Source organism: Coenobita brevimanus, chromosome 71 (genome assembly GCF_032717465.1).
Source record: "Coenobita brevimanus isolate Jiangsu-jjx chromosome 71, ASM3271746v2, whole genome shotgun sequence".
In the NCBI taxonomy this organism is placed as follows: Eukaryota; Metazoa; Arthropoda; class Malacostraca; order Decapoda; family Coenobitidae; genus Coenobita; species Coenobita brevimanus.
Genome location: NC_137024.1, coordinates 46,666,652 through 46,685,716, shown reverse-complemented (window position 1 = coordinate 46,685,716; position 19,065 = coordinate 46,666,652). Strand labels below are relative to the sequence as shown.

Sequence of the window (19,065 nt, the reverse complement as noted above, 5' to 3'; positions counted from 1 at the left end):
TCTGCCAAGGCGGGTGCTAGTAACGGCGGAGAAAATTGTTTTTTTCGTGAGGACTTGGAGTGTATTTATAAAGTTTCTTGAGCAAAAGTTGTGTTTATGATTTTTTGTTCCTTTTATCTTCATTCACACGGTTACAAAGCGGTTCACAAGCAAACTATAGTAAAAAATAAACAAGACGGAAAATAAGATATACAAACCGATTTCTGAGAACGGTAACCTGCTAGGAAGGCTTGTTTATCATGCGAAATTATTAAGACATTCTGTAACTTCGAACCTCGAGTTACTAATACTAATCCAATTCCTACGATAAACACGTCTAATTTTATGTGAATGGTTATCAGATGTCGGTATGTTTGGTCGTTTTTTTCACTTTAATTTTGAGCATAGTTTTGTCATGAAGAGTTTTGTGGTTACATGGGTGAAAATTAATGTTTAAGCAACCATTCGTGTAAGTTCAAGAATGTTTATGCATACGGCAGGGTGGATGGAATTAGTAAGCGCGTTAGGTTGGGTGGGACAGATGGGGGGGTTGGGGGGGTGGAGCAGGCAGGGTGGAGTCGTGTGGCGTGTGGTAGGATGAGGTATTCAGGCACGGTTGGGTGCGGTGGGTGTGGCTGGCAAGGTAGAGTTGGGTAGGGTGGGATGGGTTAGGGAGAGGTTGGGTAAGGTGGTGAGGTGGCAGTTTGACGCCTGCGGGAGGAACATGTTTCCTCACCTCTGCTTCACGAAAGAATGAAAACATTCTGGTTTAACTTAAACACTGTTTTGACACTTACTCTCCCAAAGAACGAGGAGACAATAATGAAATCCCAATTACTTTTCAGTATATGTTTTGTTAACTGCACCAAACTGCCTATTTACATTAATACATAAAAAAGCAACGAGAGTAATGCATATGAAGGTCGAAGCATTGTATCGGGTATGTCTGCGTATGTCAGAAACCGGATAGGTGACCATCTGCAAGGACGAGGAAGGATACAGCACACATTAATGTCTGGGTTTCTATTCCTAGATTCTGAGCACACGCAAATCGCCAGATGGACCTGATCCTACTGAGCAACTGTGGCTTCGTTTATGGATACTCTCCATTAATTTTTTTTCAGTGTACATCTTTGTTGCCCTAAAGAATAAAGTGGAATTTACATTGCTTTTTAAAAAATCACCATATGTATAAACATACTAACTTTTCAGTTTGATGACGTATAGTCTGTTTTGGTCTTGCTCTCTATAGACAATTTTATTTACCTTAGGATAGACTTTTAGAACTGGTGGGAATCGATATAATCTTTATTAACTTTTTCAGTGCAAGAAGCCTTTTCTAAGTATGATATAATCGTCTGAAAGTACAAAGAATATACAGGAATAAAACACCGGATTGAAAGGGTTGAAAAACAATACTATCATTCACTGCTCATCGATCGACCTCTTGCATGACGGTACTTCAGTATGGGACTGTACATTAATTACACTCTGTACTTGTATGCCTTGGTGACAGAGAGGGACGCCTTCATGTGATAGCATCAGTATGACCACACTGGCTAACTGTCTGTTTATACAGACATCCCTTAGTTACTTCTCTATTCTCCGAAAGGAGGATGGTGGGTTATGGAAGGAAAACTTGACGCTGCAGTCCACCGGATTCACGTTAAGATGAGCGTGGGGCCACAGTAACAACAGCATTGGCAACAACACCAACAACAACATCAGCAACAACTTGTATATCTTGGTAAAGTGCTAGAATGAATTCTGTGTTGGCGTGGACATGATACATAGATTTACTTATATATTTTTCAAGCCAGGGCTGTTTTACAGCATGTGCTTTTTTTTTTTTTTTTTTTTTTTTTTTACGTGTTGCTTTTGAAGTCTGTTGTTCCTCAGTTGAGTGTATTTTGATACGTGCTTGTTTATCGAGTATGTTATTCTGTCGACAGGGTGCAACGTTTCGAGTCACTTATATTTTAGAATATGTTACATTTTGAATAACTTTTTTTTTTTTTTAATTATTATTATTGTACTGCTTTTCCAATCACTGTCGCTTCTTCGAAAGCGTGCAATTTTTTCGAGTATGTGCAATTCGATTTTCCAAACTGGACAGTTTGTAATGATATAGATGATTATTATATATATTTTTTAATTATTATTATTGTGTAGAGTTCCACACTAAATTGGGTATGTCATAATGGTGTGCTGAAGCTTGTAATGATGACGACGACGATGATGATGATATGTATGTGTCATTACGTTGTACTGAAATGTCTCACTGTAATGATGATGATGATGATGATGATTTTTTGTTAGTACTGTTCTGTCTTCCACTAAGCCTGCATTATGGCATAATGAATTACTAAAACACCGCTCTGCACCAGTTTCTTCCCACGACGAAAAGACGACACCCAGGTTTTTAATAAAGATAAAATTCTGTTCTGCATCCCTAGCAAAACAATTCGCATTTCGTCATGATGTAGTGAAGCGTGTCCTTGGAGAGTGCTCACTCCATGTTTGCTGTTTTTATTTTCTACATATATTTTGGACTTTTTCCGTTTTTAATCATCGTTGCACTGTGCATTCCTACTCTCTCTCGTTTCAAAAGGTTCCCGATGCTGGAGTCAAAGGCTTTGTATGCCCCGGAAAACAAGAGGAAATGCTGCCTTTGAAGTATTGTGTACAGTCGCTCCATTAGGGAAGAGATACAAAGGCAAGTTGTCGCACAAGTTCTCCTTCTCTCTCGCGCACCAGCCATTCTCTCAGTCCTCCTCCCCCCACCCTCCTCGCAAATGCGTAAAAGTGGGATGATACACGTTTTTTTATCTTTTTTATTGGAGTTTTTTTTTTTTAATGTAAGCGTTCGAATGATGATTTATTTTTTTCGTGAAATTATTATTCAGAACAAGAACAAAAGTACTAGATGCAGAAGCTTTAGGGCTCTTCAATTAGTGCCCTGTATATGGTGTGGCGTGGAAGCGTGATCTGACTTGGTGTTGTGTGGCTTTATAAAATCGGAAAAGTCTACGGGAGTAAACCACCTCCCATCCGAAAAGCCCCAGAGATGTTCTTGCATCTAAAAAGGGGATGTATATTTTTTTGGCCTAAATGGAATAAGTATTATTTCGTTCGTGAAGTACGATGACTGTGTGTGTGTGTGTGTGTGTGTGTGTGTGTGTGTGTGTGTGTGTGTGTGTGGTGAAATGAACGCTTTCGGTTCGTCAAGTGGGCTGTATCATTTTTAGGATTGCAAAATGAAAAGGTTGCTTCATAGTTCGCAAAGTGCGATGAATGTTATGTAGGCGGTTCTTGAACTGGGATGGCTTTTGTGGTATGTATTTATCATTTTTATTAACTTATTTATTATTTAGCTGCAGAGTGAGATTAATGTGTTACTGGTTTATTAAGTGGAATTGTTTCGTTTGGCCTGAATAGATTAGTGACTTATTAAAAAATATTAATGAATGTTTCCTTTTCGTAATATAGAATTTTTTCGTAAACTGGAATTTTTTTTCATATTCATGGAGAGGAACGTATATTCCTTCACAGGTAGTGTTTTTTTTTTTTTCTTAAAGTATAAGTAGTGGTAGGTGGTGGCGACCATCATCCACTCACTTGATGTAGTGCCTCCTACTTCTTCCTTAGCCTTTATTATTCTTTTTCTGTGCCTGCCGTCCTCTCTTCCTATTTCTCCCATCATTCCTGTCACTTCTTATTCCTTTTCTTTCCTTTACAGGTGGCTTTATATTGAGTGACAAGCCAAATGATTTCCTGCAAGCCAAGAAACCATTTACAACGCTGGGTGGTAACCATATAACCAAATCATACGTGCTCCCTACGTGTCAACAAGTGGGTTGGTGGAGGGTTAGTGCCCCTCCCCGTAAAGCAAATAACTCAAAGTCAAATGGCCACCCCTTACAGTATTATGGCGTCTGGCAATAGACAGATAGATAAATAAGTTTTTGGGGGGTAGGGAAAGTTAGCGTTCTAAAGCGAACATTTTTTGGTTTGTGAAGTGGGATGAGTGTTAAAGAGAAATAAATGTTATTGATTACGAAACTGGCATTATTGTTTCATCTATTTTATTTATTCATTTATTTATACATTCATATACTTATATGTTTATTTCTTTATTTACTTTTTTATTTGAATGACCAAGTCACTGCTGAAGAGCTCTTGGTACGAGTGGTCCTTCTGAGTTAGTCCGCTCATGTTTGCTTCTTTTCTTGAATTATATTCCAACTAAGCCAGGCGACTTTCACAAAGCTGTGAGTAAGTAGTGGAGCTTGGGAGTGTTAATACTGCTTCGCCTTACCCTCTCATGATTGGGGCAACTCTAGTACTCAATTATTCAACTTTGGGAAGAGGTCTTGTAGAGAAGGGAATACCTAAGTCTGTTAATCAGGGTTGTAAGATGGAGAGATACAGTTACTGATCTCGCTATCGTATGCCGCCTCGATTTTCTCCATTACATCCAGTTCCTAAAGTTTTTCCTCGGCTGAATAAGAAGGAAGAAGAGAAGAAAGAAAACAGAAAATGCGTCATCGTACGAAAGGAGTTAAGGTCTCTCTTTCAACTGGCTTTACTAAACTTGTCAAATCAGCGTACACGCCCCCATAAAGCCTTACAGTGGTTGGATCATTATACACCCAATCTACCCGAGAAAAACGGTGAGGGCGGAGAAATATAACGAAGTACTTATTTTTGCCCCGAGTCAGTATTTTTATGCGCCGAGAACTTCAGTGGAATAAATTTGAGGAGTTGTTTGAAAGGCACAATACCTTCTCAACATTATTTTTCCCCGCAACAAGTTCCGTGGAGCTATGTTAAGGCCATTTGCATCAGGGGTAAAATACTGCCCTGCCTACATCTTTCCCGTCTCGAGAGGGAAATTTTTAGTCTTGTAAATACGGTAGTGCGGAGGATACCGAATGCCCTTTCCCCCATCTCTCTCTCTCTCTCTCCCCTTCTCTTCTCATCCCTCCATCCCTCCCACTTTTCCTCCCCTATTTTCCCCCCTCCTCCCCAACTTTCATCTTCTCTCGTCTCCCAGCTGTGTTCTCTCCTCTCGCCTCCACTCTCTCTCTCTCTCTCTCTCTCTCTCTCTCTCTCTCTCTCTCTCTCTCTCTCATATCAAGCCTTCTCTTCTCTCGCTCCTTATCTCTCCTCCCCTCTTTTCCATTCCTCATGTCCCCTTCCCGCTCTTCCGCTCACCATGTTTCCTCCCCTTCCCGGAGTCGTTTCCTTTATTCCTTTCCTTTCCTTTCCTTTCTTCCTACCTTTCTCTCTCCCCCTCCCTCTCTGTCCCCTCTACTACCTTCTGTGTGAACCTCATCGACCTTCTTCGCGGATCCTTATTATTTTCTTATTTTCTCGAGGCTCTGGCTGACCTAATTCTTGCCCCGATGTGTAAAGTTCCCTTCAGCGCTCCTGCCCACTTCCCCCCACCCGTCTCTCTCTCTCTCTCTCTCTCTCTCTCTCTCTCTCTCTCTCCTCACGATTCATCACGCTTTTACTTACCCACCATTTGCTCCTCCATTCAGGACGGGATAGTTATTCATTTCATTTCGATATCTAGGGTGCTAATGCGGGTCGGGCGGGGGTGAGCGGAGGCATTAGTCTTGGACGGTGAAAGGAGGAGATACAAAGGGGTACCAAGGGGGGGATGCGTAGCGATACACCGACGCCTTTCTTCTCACTAAGGAAAATCGGTGGGAAAAATACATATCGGTACGCCAACGTCCCTTCCCTGTCTTCCTCTACCTCTCCTCTCCTCTCCTCTCCTCTCCTCTCCTCTCCTCTCCTCTCCTCTCCTCTCCTCCTCCTCCTCCTCCTCCTCCTTCTCCTCCTCCTCCTCTATATCAATAAAGGAAATGCAAAGTAAATTCTTATCGGTACACAGACGTCCTCTTCTCATCAGGATGGAAGGAGAACATAAGGAAAAACAAAGAACAAATGCTTATCGTTACATGGATGTCCGAGAAAGTAAATGGGAAATACATATCAATCCACAGACATTCTCCTTCTCCTAGTACCCCTTTTATTCTCCTCTCCTTTCCTCATCGCACTCAGAGGGGGGGAAAAAAAAAAGTGCATACGCATCGATACACAAACTTGTCCCTTCCTCCCTTTTCCTTTCATCTCTGCTTGTCTCTGCTCATCTCATCTCCTAGCCTTTCACAATGGAAAATCTGTACTGTAAGAATCGACATACCGATATCTTGCCTCTCGCTCCCTCTCGTTTCCTACTCCCTTCGCTCCTTTCCTCTCCTCTCCTCTCATCTCATCTCGTTTTACATAGGAGAATGAAGGGGAAATACGTATCGATACAGCTACATCCTCTTCTCACGCCTCCAGCCTCCCAGATCAGCAGGAAGAGGAACATCTCTGTCTAAGATCTGTGAGAAGGGAGTAAGCCATCATTAGAAGCAGATTAAAGCAGAGGTCTTCATGCTAACACGACCTCGCTCCCTCCGTCACTCCATCCTCAGCCTCTCTCTCTCTCTCTCTCTCTCTCTCTCTCTCTCTCTCTCCTCGGCTCTTTGCTCGTCACTTTCATAGCGTAAATTATAACTCACTCTCTCCTGATCGATTCTTCTTCCTTTTCACTTTCATGACGCAAATTGTCTCGTACTCTCTCACAATCTGTTCTTTCTTCCTTGTGATTCCCAGAGTACAAAATATAACTCTTAATCTATCCTTTCTTCCGTGTCGTTCTCATAGCGCATAATACAACTCACCTTCTTATTATCAGTCCTATCTTTATCACTTTCATGACACACACACACACACACACACACACACACACACACACACACACACACACACACACACACACACACACACACACACACACACACACACACACACACACCATCATCATCTATACCCATAACAGATATATTAACTATTAACTATTTCAGTACGATGCCATCTCTTGTAATTTACTCATGCACTCTCCAATCGCATTTTAGTCTGCCAAGAGGCTTGTCAGTTAACTCCTTCACTACTGAGGGCCTCCCCTAAAATGAATGAAATCGTCTAGAGATACCACGAATCATGTAAATATAATGGTAGTGAAGGGTATAATATTGCCCTGCATATCAGTCAAATTTCGTTCAGATCTGCAGTACTTGCGTTAATCTCTTCAGTCTGATGAAGTATCTTATTCTTGCTGCCGCCAGACGATTGTAGTCTACTGTGGAAGGACTATGTATTGTATTAATCGATGAAGGCTGTATCTAACCCCTCCACTTCGCAGTCCTTCCAAAACTTAATCAAAATAATCTGGTAGCACAGCAGGAATAAAGCACAAAATACGAGTAAGCCATCGTAGTGGTTTCAGTATTGTGCAAGATAGTGGGAGGACGGACTGTATATGGAAATTATATTCTTGCCTTTATTCAGCTTATTAACAATCTCTCGTACTGAAAGAATTTAATAAAGCCATATTTAACGTCTCTTGTTCTAAAAATCTCTTCATAACTAAATAAAGTCGTCTGCAGCTAACAGGTACGAAATTGCAAAATAAATCATTGGCCTGAAAAGGTTAAGGAAGAGGAGCTAGACAGACACCCTAGCACACGAGAATACACAGATCTCTCTCCTTTAAGCCCGTCTGTATGATGACGTTGCATTCATTTATTCTTGCTCTCCCCTGACAATTTAATTCAGCTCTGGGGAGACCTCGCGTGGTAGATGATTAAATAAGAGCTCTTTCTAACTCCTGCCAGTTCGAAAAGTCTATTCCAAGGGGAAGAAATCGTCTGGAGACAGCAAAAGCAAATAAGTAAATAATTGAAATAGATGATAAAAGAAAAAAAGATGTCATGTATTGAAAATGTTCAGGAAGAAGTTCTAGAGACGGGAGACCTCAGGTTACGAAAATATTTATGCAGATCTACACATATTCACAGTCACATAATTAGCTTCCTTTCTTTCCTCCTTTCCTTCCTCTCTCCCTCTTCTTCCTTTCTTCCTTATATATATATATATATATATATATATATATATATATATATATATATATATAGTATACACACACATTCATACATATTTCCCGTATTTTGTCTGTGGCTTTCTGTTTTTATCCAGTTTTTCTTGTTCCTCTCCCCTCCCCCGTCTCTCTCTCTCTCTCTCTCTCTCTGAAAGGGATAGGAATAGTCTTCTTTAAGCCATTGTGCACTATGACCTCATATATATTCTATTACTGTTACAGCCAGATAGCTTAACTGCTCCACTGCGATGACCTATTGGGCTTATTTACTCTTTTGTACTTCAAACAGTTTGCTTTCGTTTTATTCTTCTTAACTTCAAACGATTCAGCTGCAGAGTGACTTTCTGAAATGGAGATGTTTGATACAGCCTTAACTAACCCGTTCATTAGTCGGTTGACATCATCGGCTGAATACAATCGTCTGGTGGAGGGAAAACAAATATAAAATACGTCGGCGAACTGAAGGGAATAATTAAACTTGAGAGACTTCCCTCGTTCCGACAGTCATAGAAATAGTCTGTACTAACGCCTTCATTACAATGACGTCTTTATTTAATTATTTCATTTATTTATTTATTTTTATTTATTTTTTGATCCTGCCACAGGCAAATGGTTTAATTCAGATCAAGGAAAAAAACGGTCCTAGGGAAGAATATTAGCTGACCTCATACTGGGCACTAAGATGCTGATAAGTTGTTTGTATGTACGTTACTCTTGTTACCACCAAACGACTATAATTTAGCTTATAGGAAAGATCCCTCGTATTGGAATTGTTGCAGTATCTTTGATGGAATTTGGCCACTCCCGCAACTTGAACACTAAGTGGTAGTTACATGAAAGTCAGTGAACTTTAGCTGTGAAATTCACCCCTACAATCTAACTACACCTGGCCAGCAACTGAGCTGAAAGGGGTTTGACTTCTTTGTCAGCCAGAACAAACATGCACACGAGACAGAGATGCCAGTGCCGTCGTTTTTACACACCTTTCTCTTGCTACTATCAGAGGACTTTATTTACTCCAGGAAAGACCCGTTGGATTGAAAGTTTATCGTCTACTGATACTTTCACGTTTATATATCGGTGTTTTACTCTTACTAGGTTCAGTTTCATAAAGGCGCATACTGAAAGGAAAAGTATCGATTGACCTACCTTACCGGACAAGGGTAATGCTGCCATTATTTTTATTCTTGTTACAACCAGACAACTTTATTCAGCTTAAGTTAATGATTGCTGATTTCTCTCCCAGGGCACAGAGATGCTGGTGTTGCCGCTGCTGATTATGGGTGTGGTGTCTGCCCTGGGTGGGATCCTGGCCTTCAGACTACCGGAGACTCTACAGCAGAAGCTACCCAATACCATGGCCGAGGGCGAGGCGTTTGGACAGGACTTCGGCTGGAGGGATTGCCTTGCTTGCGTCCCTGAGCAGTAAGTAGATGTGATATTGAGCAGTATATTTGTTGGCATAGCACAGCCTGACCTGTTTTATTATTTTTATTTATTTATTTATTGAGGCATACGCATATCATAGACCCTGTTATGGAGCCGTATTCCTGTTGGCGTAGGATTCTCTGTTGATGAGTATATTGAGCCGTATTCCTGTTGGCGTAGGACACTGTTGATGAGTATATTTAGCCATATTCCTGTTGGCGTAGGACACAGCTGATGGGTATAACGAGCCGTATTCCTGTTGGCATGGGACACTTTGTAGATGGGGATATTGAGCCGTATTCCTGTTGGCTTAGGACACTTTGCTGATGGATGTATTAAGCCGTATTCCTGCTGGCGTAGGACACTTTGTTGATGGGTGTATTGAGCAGTATTGCTGTTGGCGTAGGATACTTTGTTGGTTGGCATAGTGAGCCGTATTTTTGTTGAGTTAGGACACTTTGTTGTTGGTTGCATCGAGTCGTATTCTTGTTGGCGTAGGGCACCTACATTAAGTCCTTTCCGTATAAGCATAGGACGCTTCATAGAGGGTGATATTTAGCCGTTTTTTTGTTGTAATAGGACACACTGAGCCGTATTTGTATTGGCATTGGACATTTGATAGGTGCTTCTATTTGCCGTAATTGCAAAGGACATTTCGTGGAGTGTGATACTGACTGTATCTAACCCCCTTGCTTTTCGAAAAATGTCTTCTATGCTGAACATAATCGCCGAGATAAAAAGGAGATTTAATACTTAGACTGTAATGGGGGCTAAGGGAAGTGGATCTGCTTTAAAGAATTTATTGTGTTCCTGTGAAAAAAAAAATGACTGGAAAAAGGATGAAAAAAATAAGGTTTGCTCGAACAAATATCAGTAATGAGCGGGAGAGAAGAATGCGTGCAATTTGTCGCTGGAAAAGAATTAAGAGAGCAAGCAGCTGTAATAATATGCAAAATACAGTGGAGTACTTTATCGAGTCATGTTAGAAGAGAGTTTTATTTTATCTTTATTTAACTATTTACAGTAATGTTAAATGGGCGTATTGGATCGACATGAATTTCTTAGTACAAATGAGCTTTTCAAATCGATGATGTATGTTATATTTTATTCTTGCTCTCTCCTGACGATTTTTATTTAACTTGGGGCATATTTTTGAACATGGAGGATGAAATAGCCTTAGTTATGTGCCTCATCATTGTATCATCGTGATATATATGCACATTCTGGAAGTACGAATGAACGAGTATGTAATGCCTGGTTATGAGCTTCCTTTATTACCTTAAGTTTTCATATTTGTTTTATTAACATCATTTGCCGTTTAAACATTTGCTTTTTTCCAGAAATGCTGCTGGTTTTAATGAGAGAGAGAGAGGGGGGGGGGATACTGAGATCTACTTTGATTGAAAAAAGCTGAAATTGTCACTTTAATAAACGAACCATATTACGACATATTCGACATCTAAATCACTCAGGTAATTAGACGCATTCCTACAGCTGACAAAGACGGAGAACTCTGTCAAACCCTCCTTTACCTGTGATTAGTAACAGCCGCATTATTAAAACAGAAGGCGTTAAGGTGTAAGAGAGCCCCTAATTACTGAGTAATTTGTGGAACACCAAAAGTAGTTAGAAGTGATGAGCTTGCATAACACATTACAGCAACGACACAGAAAAGTCATACATATTTTTTCATCATCGTATACTTTAGATCAGCGTTTCTTAACCTTTTCCGACCTCAGCACCCCCGTGTAATAAGGTCTCAGTCCAGCATCCCTTTACATCTGGTTACTGGGATTACAGTTGCTACACTACTGCAGAGTTAAAGCAAAGTGAAGTTCTGCCTAACAGTTTATTTTATACATTCTCAAAAAAAAAAAAAAAAAAATCAAGGATGCCAATACCAAGCAAAACCAATAAGAAAAAAAAAATGCAGCATTTTCCAGCACCCCTAAAATTGATTTCAGCATCCCTTGGGGTGCTGGCACCCCAGCTTAAGAAACGCTGCTTTAGACTGATTGCAAAATAATGTTTCCCCACACCATTGCGCACTCAGTTCCAATTACAATGCCCTATAAGTAGCCTACATGTTTTGGAGATTGAGATTCAGTTATTATCATTACATTTTATACGAAAGGAAAAAAATTACTTGATGTAGGTATATCTCATTCTCAGTAGCAGCTACTTTACTTGGATGACGTACTTTATGTTCTATTATTCCTGCCAAAAGACTGTTTTATTAGGCTCTGAGGAGACTTTTCGAACTGTAAGAGTTAGTTTAACCTTCATTAATTCCAAGGCTAGAGGGTGTAAGTTAAATAAATTCAGCGTATAGTAGCAAAATTAACACTACAACAAAGTGCACTCGGAAAGTGCGAAAGCCAATTGGTCTAAGAGCTGAACGTTTGACTTTGCCCTGTGACCTTGACATTCAACCGAATTCTCTCATTAAATTGCTTCATTTTATCCTGACTCTTAACACCTCCATAAAGTTTGGTTCAGATCGGATCACCATTATTTAAGCTGAGCTTTCCCTGTAATCTTGAACTTTGACTTACTGTTCTAAAAAATAATTGGTCAATCCCTTGGTTGACCATGAACACTTCAACCAAATTTGGTCCAAATTTGCTCAGAAGTGTTTTAGTTATTATTGGTCACACACACACACACACACACACACACACACACACACACACACACACACACACACACACACACACACACACACACACGGATCGAGCCTTGACTTTGCCCAGTGACTTTCACCTTTGTTCACAGAGTGAAATTCGTTTCGTTTTTTGCCTTGCCCTCAACCCTTCCACTGAGTTTAGTCTTTACTGTATAGAAACTTTTAAAGTTTACTTTGCTAAAGCAAACTTCTACCTGGCGCTGTGACCTTGACCTTTGACCTGTTGTTCTCAAAAACAATAGGTCTACTCCCTTGGCAGCCCGTAACATTTTCACCAAGTTTGGTTAAAATCGGACAGAAAAATTTTAGTCATTTTGATCACACACACACACACACACACACACACACACACACACACACACACACACACACACACACGGCAGGCAAAGCAAAATTCCCTCTGGCTCCGCGAAAGCAGGTACTAAAAAAAAAAAAAACGGCTAGAGAGGATTTATTTCAGTCAGTATTAAATATTAAGATGGGACTTTAAACACTGCTTTCATGAGTATTAGAGAAAATGATAGCTTCTCTCCAGCTATGCGTGTCAGTTTGTAATATTAAGTACAGTCTAGTTATATTCTCAAGTCACGTGAAATTGCTAGTCATATGGTTATCAAAGAATGCCACAAAAAAGGAAAGAAAAAATATTCGCGGCGGATACCGAAGATTTCACCATTAAATACCTCGTAAATATCACTGAGACAAGACGGTTTGGCACATTTATTAAGAAATTCCCGAAACCACATTAAAAAAAAAAAAAACACATGATTACCATATTGTTCGCGGCAAATTGTTAAGAAGAAGCATCCCCGCCAGCGTTTTTTTTTCTTTTTTTTTTTCCCGAGTACATTTAGTCATTCACTCGTATTGGCAGCATCGGAGCGAGTTCAGCGAGAAATGATTCGGCAGCGTCGCACCTTTGCTTGGGAGTAGGTGAAACAAGTCGGCTAATCAGACCATAAAATCATCAGAAAAGCCATGTTTTGACATTAAACCAGCCTATAGCTAACAAACTTAGGCCTAACTTAATTTTTACCTACCATAATACGTTATTTTGTTTGGGAGGATGACGAATGTGCGATGTTGCTGTGTCTTTCCTCGAGGCACGCCGTCAGACGTTCCCAGTATGACTAGATGACTAAGTGTACGTGAAAAAAAAAAAAAAAAAAAATGCTCCCCGCCACCCACTGTGATGTAGCGGCCACTTAAAAGGAGGTTTTGAGGACGACAGTGAGCCGTACCAGGACGCCGTCGAGAGGGAACTTGCGGGATGGACGGGGAAAAAAGCTAATCATCTTGGGAAAAGAACAGATATAGTCGGTGGATGAAAAGTAAAGGAGAACCGTAGAGAGACAGACAGACAGACAGACAGACAGAGACGTCATTCATTGTTGGGGGCAGTTAGGTAGAACTCCATGCACAGGTTTCCCTTCTTACTCTGCGCGCGCGCGTTGATGTGTGTGTGTGTGTGTGTGTGTGTGTGTGTGTGTTTGAAGCAAGTGTTCAGTAGTTAACAGTTATCGTGCCATTATTTACAAGCATGGTATAAAATTAAATATCGTTGAGAAAATATGTCGCGTTAACCCACAGTGCAGATAATATGTGAATTTTGCCTAGATTTACTGTACAGTGGAGAGCAGGCTTGAGTGCTGCTACGACCTAGCAGGACCAGATTACTGTAGATAGGGCCTATTGGCAGCAGACTAAAAGCACTGCCCCCACCTGAGTCATAAACCAGTATATTGGTTGTTTTCTCCCATACAGATGAAGTCAATGCCCTGCAGTGTATGTATGAATGTAGGTAGGTAGGTAGGCAGGTAAAATTGATCTGAGTGCTGTCAGAGCTCGCAGTGTGAGAAGAAATATTTTAGTCTGCCTTTGCATTGCGCTTTCCCACTAATAGCTATATTGCTTTGTTAATCGAAAAACGTAAGAAGCTTGATTCAGTATGTTAAATATAGCTGTTTGTTTATGGCATAAAACATAATCGCCTCTAGAAAGTATCATAGCTTATCCAGGAACGTTGTAAGTATTGCACTGAACTTATTTACCAATGCCATTTTAACATTTCTAGAACGAAGAAAGATGAGAATTATGAAGAAAACGATGATGAAGAGGAAATAGTGCCAGTGGAGGAGCTGGGTCAACGTTATTCATCCACCGTGGGCCGGGATGGTGAGGCCATGGGGGAGGCCACACCTCTACGAAGGCTCGGTCGACAGCCCAGCCTCATCCGCCAGACCAGCGTCATGGACACACCCATCATCATGGACGCGTCGGGGGCCATGAAACTCACATTTTGGGTGTAGCAGTCCCACTTCCTGGACGTCGCAGCATCATTGTTTTGGTGTAGTAGTGTCACTTTTTGGATGTACGGTAGCAACGTCACAGTCTTCGTGAATCAGGGTCACTGTCTGAGTGTAGTGGAGTCACTGTCTGGGTGTAGCGACGTCACTGTCCGGGTGTACCGGCGTCCTTGTCTGGGTGTAGTGGCATCACTGGTTGGATGTAACGACGTAACTTTTTAGGTGGGTGGCGTCAGTGTTTGAATATCACGCCACCACATTGGGTGAGAGAAAGAAGGGTGAGTTTGTTACGGATACAGATTAAGGTGGGAAGGTTTTGGAAAAGTGTAGTTATCTTAGTTATAGGCTCATGTTAGCTAGTCAGTGAACAATACAGGGCTTTTGAGTGGGATTTTCCCCCCGGAACTTGACTGTAAAATTATCACACAAATCATTTGTATTTTAGTGGGAAATCATTCTAACTTCACAAACCATACACCTATTCCCAGGTTACTGTGAAACCCTGCACTAAGGACAAATCAGTGACAAGAGTGATTTTGTCGAGTGTTAAAAAAAGTAAGAAAGAGACAGACAGACAGAAAGTATGAAGGACAGACAGAAAGAATGAAGGACAGACAGAAAGAATGAAAAGAAAGAAAGATTGACATTCAGAATGAAAGGAAATGTGCACTAGGTCACCGTGGCTTTATTTTTCTTAACTATGACGCCATATTGAAACGGATACCATATGGAGTTTTACTTTTAACAGTCCATCCATAATTAATAGATAATTCTGGATGTTAGTTCGTATGAACCACTTAATTTTTGTGCATCACCTGATCTTCTATAAAATGTACCATAAGAAAGTTTGAGGAGGGCCTGCAAACATATCAGATAGAAAGGATACTGTGAAAAACTTATCAGTGTGTCATGAATATCCCAGTCACTCGATGCTTCAGTAAGGCCATTCACCATAGCAATGCCAATGTACTCTCAGTTTTTAATTCAGGTAAGTTGGTGGAAGGCGCCAATTTTTTCATTTCCTTAAATCATTTGACAGCGCTAGTAGGCTTTCTCGTGCAGTGAGTTTTCCTGGTCCCCTCCTTTCCTATTTTACATTAATTTGTCTTTGACAGGGACTATTTCTCATGCGAAAAACTGTTGTGGATGTGTACTTTGCAGTAAAAACTAAATAGCTGTGATTTACTCTAGTACAACCGCTAAACTGTAATCTTCGAAAAATTATATTGCAGCTTAGTACAGAACAAAATATTTCTCTTTCTAGAAGCCTTATAGACTGCACATATACATGGACAACATGACGATGGCTGATAAGCCACATATAAATATGCTTGGCCAAACATTTGTATCATTATGAGTATCTTTAACTATTAAGTAACTGCAATAAGGCAACAACAGGCTATCGCTTAACCACTGGTAATAATGCCTGACTGTACTTCATACCAGGAAAGCCATTCTTCGGAAGTTATAACTAAGAATAATTTACTATGATATACCTGTATTTCCCATTGTAGACTTTGATCGTGTAGTGGATCGGATTCCAATAGCCCAATTAAGAAATAAATTCAGCCCTTTATCAACTTCATCGTTTTCTTCAAGCAGCTCTTATTATACCAACCAAGCTTGCACTACGTGTGCATGAATGTTACATCACTTTCAGCCAAAGATGAGAGGGTAACTTCGAGGAGCTAAAAGATCAAGAATAACCGATGTTTCCATTGTTTCATTTACATGAACCTTTTCATTATGCTACTAACAAGAAACAAGGAAATTTATCTCTACCCAGACACCTTAATCCTGGACCTGATTGCTGAGACCAGTTGCTTGCACGTCACACTGTCCTCTGCCTTTCCTCCTCCACACACAACCCTCATTCATATACCTCTCTATCCCGTCTCTTCCTGCCTTGCATTTCTTCTTTCCGACTAACAGAATAACACTTATGTTACTTATATTCTACCCTATAACAGTCTCGAAAGGATCGATAGATTTGTTACTGTCTGCATTCCTTTCTGCTCGATGCTACTCCACAATCCACAGGTCTCCCACTCCCTCTCTCTCCCCCTCCTCCCTTGTCTGGTTAAGAGTTACCATTCGCTCCACATGGCCAGAGAACTCCTTACATAATAATGCAGTATCTGAAACGATGATTATGCGTGTCATCTAGAAAGAGTTTCTCAAAGATGTAGTGGGTGACATACTGCTAAATGGGGTACCTTATTATGGCGACATAAAATTGCAAAGAGGATTATCTCGTGGTGGCATCAGTAGCACTGAGGAACCACCACATCAGCACGCGCCAAGTTGCCGCAGGCAATTAAACTTACCTTATTTTCTCCGACACACAAGCTACAACCAACAAAACATTCCCTCCAGACACTAACATACAACTTGTAACATCAACCTAATCATAACTAACCATGACGGGAGAACGCTTCATTTAGGAAAGTGTGTTACAACAAAAATTACTAACCGTCAACTGTGCTGCGTGGGTGTGCTGTGCTGTGGATAGCCGACAAGATACATAAGTATGTGTTACTGTCTGGGTGTTGGTGTGCGCTCGTGAGAGATATCTGATTATGAGAGATTATTGAGTATATTGTGCTTTACGTCTGTCTGCGTGTGGAAGTTAGTGAAGTGAATGATAAGCTGGAGGACTTGGTGAAACTGTAACAGGGGCTTGGGCCGCAAGTGCTTCATCCGGTAATGAGGTAAGGAGTGAGGTTGCCTGCCTGTTTGTGCGAACCGTATCCTCATTAGCTCAGGAGGCTTTCCATCACATCTTGCAAGCTTTTTATTTTTTTTTCATGTGGCCCAGCAATACTGTATACTCTTGTATGGTTCATAGCCATCTGTGTTAATATATAAAAGTGCCAAATAACTATATAAGGTGCTATGAAATGGGCAAAATAAATCGGTTGGGGAGAAGTACTGGAACCTACTGAGCTAAAAAAAAGGCCTACTTATGTGTTGATCTCATTGTGATCTGTTATTTAATTCTGTGGGACGTTTCTCGCTGGTGAAGGAGTGACATCGTAAAGTTCTTCCTTAGCATTTTTTTTTTTTTTTTTTTTTTTTGCGTATTACCCATAAATATTCTTAGGTATATGTTCACGATGTATCTTAGGCCATTGAAAATACGGCCTTGTGTGTACGTTATTGCGCGTTTTTGTAACTTGGTGTTTGTTGTCATATGCCATATCTGTCTTACCCAGGGTACCCACTAGAAAATGATCAGTAGCCAGCATCCCCGTACTCGTTATTTTATTGAATTGTATGATTCTGTTTTACCGATAATACACGGTAAACGTTTGACCAACTTTGCATGCCTCTCCTGCCACGTGCGTCACCGCGCTATAAGAGTACAGTATGTACACACAATCAAAAAATACCGTTACAGGGAGGTCCGATGAGTTTCGTACTGAACAATCCAGCTGTCTCGGTAAGGTTGGAGGAAGGCAGTTATCAAACGTTTCATTCGTGGTGTCAGTTTGTATCGTTACAGGGGGGTCAGATGAGTTTCACAGTGAACAATCCAGCTGTCTCGGTAAGGTTGGAGGAAGGCTGTTATCAAACGTTTCATTCGTAGTGTCAGTTTGAATCGCGCAGAAGGTGTAACGATACTTTTTTGAGTGTGTGTACCTGTACATGTAACTTATTTCCTTCCCTGTATCTTCTATGTTTATGTATTTCTGATACCATCACTCAGAGACATTCTTCATTTCCACGAGAAAAATATAACATCGCCTACACAATACACATCCTTGTCCACATACTTTATTCATGATACTTTTAGATATATAACCAAGTTATCTGTGGTGCGAATGAGGCAGAGTAAGATTGCCTGCCTCTTGCTACATGTTCTCATTGTACACTTTGTGTGTGTGTGTGTAATTCACCGGGTCGGTCAGGATCACGTGATGGTTTTGTGATCATCGGCATTTTACCCTCCCGGAAGAGAGCTAAGAGCTCATATAGTCCGATCTAAGGGCAAAGCCTTGACCTTCACACACGCACACACCCATCCTCTTGCTCAAGGAGGACAGTGACCACCCGCTTTGGCAGTTAAACTTTTTCGCATCCCGAGCAAGGCGCGAACCCCCGTCTTAGCAGATGCTAGGCGAGAGCGTTACCACTGCACCAGCGAGCGGTGTGTGTGTGTGTGTGTGTGTGTGTGTGTGTGTACAATGCCTTGCTGTTTTTCTTCGCGTCTGTCTTGCTGCCTCATTTCTCTCATCCAGGGTTGCCCCGAGATAATGCCAGTGGCCTGAACATATTTTTTATTATACTTATTCTTTATTTTTTCATTTCCTTTACTGATAGTGTCATAATGCTAGGCAAAACAAAATTTCTCATGCGTACGCAAACACTGATAACCACGTCACCGTAATAGTCGTAGATGTATGACGTCAGTGATCAGTCCAGCGTGTTAAAGCAGCAGTTCGTGGTGGTCACATGCTAAGGTAACTGCTTTCGTATCTGATGTTGTCTCGTATGAATGTTGTAACTGCTAACAATATAGTTTTTGCTATCGAAAGAACAAATCTCTGATCATCCAGTCAAGGGCAGCAGTTTATTACAAATAGTCAAAGAATACAATACCGGTACGCTATCTCATATCCCCTTCCTCTAAATAGGAATTACCCATGAGAAATGAGTTCTTTCTT

The 19,065-nt window shown here is 40.8% G+C and overlaps 1 protein-coding gene across 1 annotated transcript in view; it reads left to right on the top strand.

Annotated features, from left to right (window-relative positions):
* The window catches only part of CarT (Carcinine transporter), a 30,301-nt gene extending 15,900 nt beyond the window's left edge, over positions 1–14,401 (top strand). Inside the window, exons 11-12 of the mRNA XM_080277867.1 lie at positions 9,225–9,403; positions 14,167–14,401. Coding sequence (XP_080133993.1) covers positions 9,225–9,403; positions 14,167–14,401 — 414 coding nt within the window. The remainder of the gene's footprint in view (positions 1–9,224; positions 9,404–14,166) is intronic.
* The last annotated feature ends 4,664 nt before the right edge of the window (positions 14,402–19,065 follow it).